At 36.4% G+C, this 7338-nt stretch overlaps 1 protein-coding gene across 1 annotated transcript in view; it reads right to left on the bottom strand.

The window, feature by feature from the left end:
* Nucleotides 1-2909: 2909 nt before the first annotated feature.
* Nucleotides 2910-7338, bottom strand: part of RNF7 (ring finger protein 7) — a 16590-nt gene continuing 12161 nt past the window's right edge. Inside the window, exons 3-4 of the mRNA XM_009890352.1 lie at nucleotides 4490-4571; nucleotides 2910-3028 (exon numbers count right to left, since the gene is read on the bottom strand). Of these exons, the coding sequence (XP_009888654.1) occupies nucleotides 2910-3028; nucleotides 4490-4571 (201 nt within the window). The remainder of the gene's footprint in view (nucleotides 3029-4489; nucleotides 4572-7338) is intronic.

Genomic DNA, 7338 nt, shown 5'->3' with positions numbered 1-7338 from the left:
GTTTCCTGAAAATGGTGCCCACAGCAACATATTCCTGTAATACCCTAGGTACAGAAAGGCAAGAAAGGACGTAACAAAAGCTTTAATTTCAGGTCCTAAAATTCAGCAGGGTCTTTTTTTTTGTGTGTGTGTGTGTGGTTTTTTTGGGTTGGTTTTTTTTTTTTACATTTAGCAAGAATGCCACCACAGCGTAAACAGTAGCAGTACAAATGGCTGGTCATTGGGGACCTAAGGGTGAACTCAAGCTTACATCAGCTATTGGTATATTCATGCCTAAGCAAACCAAGAAAATATCTAACATTTATGGTATTTGCATAAGACAGACACATTCAGAGCTCCAAAAACCATTCGGCTCTGTTAATTAGAATCTTTCCAGATTTCTACAGAACATAAACTAAACGAACATAACTTCATAAAAAACAATGTGAAACAATATTATCTTTGGACGCATATTCATTACTCCAGTCACTTTTGAGAGAAGACTCTAGCTAGATTTGCTGAATTATCCAAATTTGCCCAGCATTTATTAAACAGTGGAGAAAAGTAGATCAGCATTAATCTATTAGTTGAAAATGGCTATTTAAGTTAGTGTTACCAACTCACAAAACTATGTTTGAGTGAGAAGCAAAACTGATTTATTTTGTGTGTACAAGAGGTGAACAAATTCAGGACTAAAAATGGGTACTTATTAAGAACGCTAATAGAATATCGGGTATGATTTGAAAGAGAAGAAAATTTCTCTGGTACAAAGCTCACAGAAAGACTGGGACTTAAACTAATCTTCTCTAAATCACAGAGAAAATATGCAGGACTTAAAATTTCATTACCTTATATTCTAGGTGAACCTCTAATTACTGGCCAACAAGATACTTATAATACACAAATCGATATACACAAATATCAGTGTCTTTGGTTTGAACATTAACTTTCTTAATATCTCATGTGTTTTAACACCTGTTCGAGCCAACACTTTGGAAAAAATTTTCTACAATTATAATTTCAGCTACTTGTCATGCATGTGATGTGAACCGAAAGCAGGGTGAAAATCACTTTGATACTTTCCATGTTCACCTATAAACCAAAGCAAAATGAAGGAAGAAGTCCTCTGATGGAATTAATAGAGCTTAGAGGATGGAACCTGGGACCAAATTCTGGCAGAGAAAATTGGTGGTAGATTAGCTGTTATGTAAACTGTATCTTAAAATTATTTCCACATCCAACCAGATTTTCTTTTGCAATCATTTTAGGAAGAATCCTTTTAGATAAACAGAAATACTCCGTAACAACATAAATGCTATAGGCACTTCATTACTATTGTTAACCTATTTTATATTTGTTTTCAATCTTAAGACAGAAATCATCTTGGATAATAACAACTCATGTGATACACTGTAACACATTTTTTTTTATCTCAGTGTGTAATGGGACAAAAGCTATACTTAAAAAATTCAAAACATTTTAAAAACGAGATTGCAAGTATTAAACAAAACCATAGTAAACTCTGCATGTATGCTTGATGACACAGAGATTGCCATTGGAACAACTTTATACAGTGAAGATAAACCTCTCAATATACTTAAAATAAACAGAACTAGATAGAAATACATCTGCTGAGAAATACATTAATCGTAAACATTTAAGGTGATAATTCTGAATTGATCAATGATATGCATAAAATATTGCTTCAGTTTGACCCAGGTTTATTAACCATTTTATTAAGTCTGAATTTGTTACAGACTTAAAGCAGTAATTCAATCTCTCTATTACATATATTAGAAAAAACAATCCACAGCACATGTCCGGATTAACAGTAATTACTTTGGATATTTAGGGAAAAGACAAAGTCAGAGGTAAGCACTTAAATACCTGTAAGGAAGAAAAAAAAAAATAAAAAAAAAAAATCACGATTCATATAAAAAAGATGATATATTGAGGATTTCCACAAAAATGAAACAATGTTTTCTCCCACTTCCAAAACATTATAACCAAAACCATAATGATAAAGAAATTTCTATTAACTTGAATTTTCATGAAACCACAATTTAACATTTTCCCCTAGATTTAATTAGTACCTGCTTTCTTGCAATATTTAAATTATGAGTTTTGTTTGCGTTACAGATTAGTCAGCTAATCAGCGAGATCGTTTACACCACTAGTTAACTGATACCAAATACGTGTCTTTGTACCAAAAGTCTCTGGATTAAAAATACATGTCTCCATGATCTCTAACAGAAATATAAATAAATTAAAAAATTAATGTGGTTAAATTTTAACACTATGGTTGTATAGTTGTACAGAATATAATACAGTAACAGATTTAGAAATACAACAAAACAAAATTTTCTGAAGTCATAAAGAAAACCTAAATTAGAAATGTTTAGTATAGCGTGATGGAAAAAGCACATAGCAAATGCCTCACACGCTACTAATTTTAGATTAAAAAAACAGAATACTTTCTAAAAAACCTCACCAACTGTGTTTTTGTATACAATGTTACTTAGAAAACAATTTCTTTACGCCGACAGTATACTATGCAGCCTATCAGACTTATAGGTAAGGTCGTCCTTTCAAACTAATCCATTTATCTATGCAAAAAAACATTAAATAAACTGTATTTTGGGTATAATCTGCACCACCACATTTCTATGCTCTGATTCAGTTAACACTCAAATCGTAACAGATACATGTGTTAATGTAGTGTCTCTCGTTTTTCAGTTGTGGAAATATCTGCAGTAAGACTGACCATTGCCACCTTGTACAGCAAAGAGCATACAACACCACCACACCGTTCTTGTAGCAGATAAGCTAAATAAATCATGCCATGATGGACATGTTCCATTCTTTTGTATAAGACATACGCTATTTCAACAAGTTCAACAGAAAAAAAACCCAACAAACTTCCAGTGTTTTTATTTGCCTATTCGCTGGACTACCCAGTCCTGCTGGCAGAGGGGACAGCGATTATTCTGTTTCACCCACAAGGACATGCAGCAATTGTGGAAGGAATGATTGCATTCTCCCCAAACCACTGAAAGAGAAGAAAGAACACGTTCCAGTCATACTCAGCTGTCCAACCAACACTTCCAGCAAGGTCTGAACTATCATTCTCAGACATTTATAACCACTGCGAGCTTTAGACACAAAATGGGTCATCACTGATTTATTCACTGAGATTGGATTATTATGGTCATTCTGATTACAGTTCTCCATCATCAATCCTGTTATTTATTTCCAATTACAAAAAAAGAAATACATATATTCTCACCTTCTTGTATAAAGTGACACAGTTTTGTGAATATATAAACACATTTACCAGTTCTGTCCAGGAAATAAGCACAACTACCTAAGTTATTCACTTTATCTTCCCCAGTACCAAAATATAGCCAATGCACTACTGTCTATCACACAAGAGCGTATCATCAAATTGTCACCTGAAATGCAGTATTTAAACTTAAATGTATGATAATCAAGGAGGCACATTTGACACAGTATATAGCGTCAAAATGGGATCTTAGACCAGAAGTTATTCATAAGCTACAATTGTTTCAACACAACAAAAAGGGTTATCTATTGTCCAGCTACTCCTGAATTGTAGTGGTTACTTTGCTTTTTCCCCTTATTAGTTCACATTTTCCTTATGGGTACAAGGGTACCAGTCAAAGGAGTATTGTAAATTGTGCTGCCTTTTTTTTTTTTCTCTCTGACTATCTTAAACAGGACATTTAGCAAGCCAGTTAAGATATCTGGAAGAGGAAATTCCTGTTTTCATTAAAATAATCATCAAAACCAACAGTGGATTAAGTTTGAGACAATATACTTCAAAACAGAAAGAAGGGCACTGGTTTAAAAGGTGACTTAGAGGTTTAAAACAAATTCTTTGAGACAATTTTCATTTAAATATGTCAGAATTAAGTTAACATTTGCTTTTGCACACATTGGTATGCAACTGAAAGTATGTTTATGTTTAAATAGCATTATAGTGAACTCAAGTGATTCCACTTTTTCAAATGAAAAATGAACAAGCAATTGTCTCCAGTGTGTCTGAATTAAGACTGGAAAAAAAAAAAGACCACTTTCTAACCCAGACACACATTTATTTCAGAACTTTTTATTGGTATTATTATTGAGTCTTCTGGCATGCATCTCGGAAGAAAAAAAGTAGCCTTTTCCTACCCACTTCAAAAGTGTACGTTACCATCTCCTCAATTATGCTCACAGTGACAGGAACTTAAACCTCTCAGTTGCGTATGTGTTGACTGCAAATTTGGAGCTGTTTTGTTCTACAGCATGTCTGCAGCATAAACTAATTTTATTAGTGCTCAAAAATAAAGCATAAAATATTACTAATGTAAAAAGATGACACAATGCAGAACAAAACATCAGTTTACTTTTGTGCATTAATAAAAATCAGTATTCCCTTCAAACTTTCAAATGCACCCTAGTGAGAGAAGCTTCAATTGAAAAACAAGCGAATGAAATCACTACATACCAACACAATCTTCTTGTTTGTTTTCAGCTTGACATCTAAGACAGGCATCTAAAAGTAAACAAGAACAAGACTCAATTTGATTCTCAGGATTCCATCATAAGAATAGATTTGTCAGAGGAAAATATAAACTCTAAAACCAATTTACAAAGGTAAAAATCCCAAGTTTTGATGTCTAGTTCAGCCCTTTAACATTAAATACCCCCCCGGCAAATTTTACAACAGTGCACATGACAATGAAATATATATCTGAAAGAGATCAGAAGGACTATAAACTGTCCAACAAGTTTTGTTTATTTTCCATTGCTTTGGTATTTTCATAACTTCTGCTCAAAAAAAGCCTTCTCCATTTTGTAGATATAACAACCAGCAGATTTGTGCCAAGGCACTCAGGCATATTAAGACCAGAGCAAGCACACAGCCAAACCTTAATTACAGGACTTTGTTTTTCAGATGTCAGCATCTCCTTTTAAGGAAATCATTCACAATTTTGATTTTTTTAGGCTGTACGTCTCTCACCACAACCTCCAGCTCCTACCACTTTTTATACAGTAGTTTTCCTTAATAAGTACCTGCATGTAATTGTCACAAGAGTCACATACACATGCAAACATATTGGTCAATTTGATAATATAAATGAACAGACAAACATGGAACAATGTCTAAGTAAAAATATTCATCATCTTTACGCACTCCAGCCTTTGGCTATAGGACTGGATGGCAGGTTCAGCACTCAGTAAGATACAGAGGTGACAACTTCCAGGCTTAGTACTGTGCCACACATATACACTGGAAAAAAGCCTTTGTTTTTCCTTTGCCCCGACATGAGCTGCCATGGACATCTGTGCACATACCACACACAATAGAAGTATTCCACTATCATGGGAGCAAACACATCTTCACCTCCTCCAAAGGAAAGGTAGTAGTTTAAACAAGAGTGTCCTGCAGGTTGGACCTGGCCTACACGTCACTAGTTGGACCATATTTTTCTAGAAGACAGTAAAAAAACGTGCTACAGGAATTTAGATTTGAGTATTTTTGCTTTCTCTGCCAGATACGGCTGGTACTTCTGTTTTAGACTCATCTGCCCAGACATTCCTCATTTTCTCGGGTAATAAAGAACAAAAGAGGACAGAAACAGTTGCCCTTTCCTCACTGAGATAAAAGTAAGGCAGTAAATAAAGTCTCCTGTTGTCTGTATTTTCACAGCATTTAAGGGCCAAGCTGCAGCGAAGGTTCAATTTGTATCATGGTACATCGAAGCAAACTGATCTGGGGTCACCTCAACGTGCAGAGTAGTAAGCTGGGGCAGACTACGAGTCACTATAAAAGCAGCTTTGCTACCCTAGCCCCAGATTTGTGGTTTCAGACAGAGAAGCAGCAGAGACCTGAGGACAGAAATCAATGCAACCATACCAAGCTAAGCTGCTTCACAACCCTAAGGGTATCAGTCTGAAAGGGCAAGCAACTCTAAGCCAGTACTGCTGCAATCCTGCCCTTCCCAGCTAACACCTGTGGTTTTGCTTCCTTCCCTTGTGCTTCCGTGATCCTTGAAGACCATGTTGGCTCAAGGAGTTAAACCAGTAGAAAATTAAGCCAGCTAACACTTCCCTCCCTTGCAAAAATCAAACAAACTAACTTTCAACAAGTGCCAGCTTAAGTCTGGCGCTGCCTCCAACCTAAGGTTACTGCAGACGCAGTGGCTCTACAGGAGCCAGACCGGGTCTGGCAGGGTCAACACGAAATTGCTAAACTGAAGTCAGTAACGATCGAGTTTCACGTTCTGACAATGTGGTTTGTTCTCAAAAAATGGTTGCCAGATTCTTCTGCTAGTTTCAGATGAAAAGTACTCCCTTGGTCTACTTATGAAAAATTATAGCCAATTTTTTTAAAAAAAACTTTTATAAAAGCTCTGGGTAAGATTTTTTCATTTAAGACTTTTTTTATAGTACCCTGTAACAGGCTAACTGGAACAGGGGAAATACAGTCTTAAAATCATGGCTTCTGTGGCAGATGAAGCCAATTTCATATTTCCAGGGTGGTCTCTGTTCACCATAGAAAAGCAGACAATCTTCAAAACACGCTTATGCAGAAGGTGAATCTCCCACCACTTCAGTCTAGGCTTTTTTCCTCTAGTACACCTTTTTGCCTTTTCTTTTCCACAGAATGTTCTCAGTAAAAATATGTATGAGAAATGATAGCATTACATACTTTGTTTCATTTCTGTTAAGCCCAAACCTGACTGGATTTGCAGCATCACGCTTCTTGGACCTACAAAAGCAAGGTGCTCTGGAGGGAATTTTGGGTCATTTGTTGTGCCAGTCTGTACCAAGCCCAAATGACAGGACAGTTATGCCCAGGGTGACTCGGCACAATAGTACAGACTGGATATGGAGATACAGGAGAAGAAGAATTTAGCTGTTTTTCAAAAATCAAGATAAATATCATACTTGCAAAAGATGTCAGGAAACAATAATGCCAGTCAATGATAAGGCTGCTTTCAAAGAGATTCTCCAGATTTCAAAGCCAGGTAAACTACACCCTTACTTTTCAATAGATTTTTTTTCTTGAATGTTCACATGTGTTAAACTGCACTCGTAATCTGGAGGCTTGGGTAGAAGTGTTAAGAGACTCCGGATTAACGGGTTTGGAAAACGATTTTATATCCACATCCACAGCTGTTTCTTCAAAACAAAAAAAAACCCAAAACAACCACCGAACCCACAAACAGCAGCACCACACACACAGCGCTTTGGCCAACCACATACGGCACAGAGGCCACCATCCAGGCTCCTCCGCGCAGGCCGGGCCGGCAGCCCGCCCCGGGGCCCTGGCACAGGCTCGGCCCGCCC

The sequence above is a fragment of the Charadrius vociferus genome, unplaced genomic scaffold (genome assembly GCF_000708025.1).
Source record: "Charadrius vociferus isolate BGI_N301 unplaced genomic scaffold, ASM70802v2 scaffold650, whole genome shotgun sequence".
Taxonomy (NCBI): Eukaryota; Metazoa; Chordata; class Aves; order Charadriiformes; family Charadriidae; genus Charadrius; species Charadrius vociferus.
Note: the sequence above shows the minus strand (reverse complement) of the source record. Positions and strands in the feature narration are given on the sequence as shown.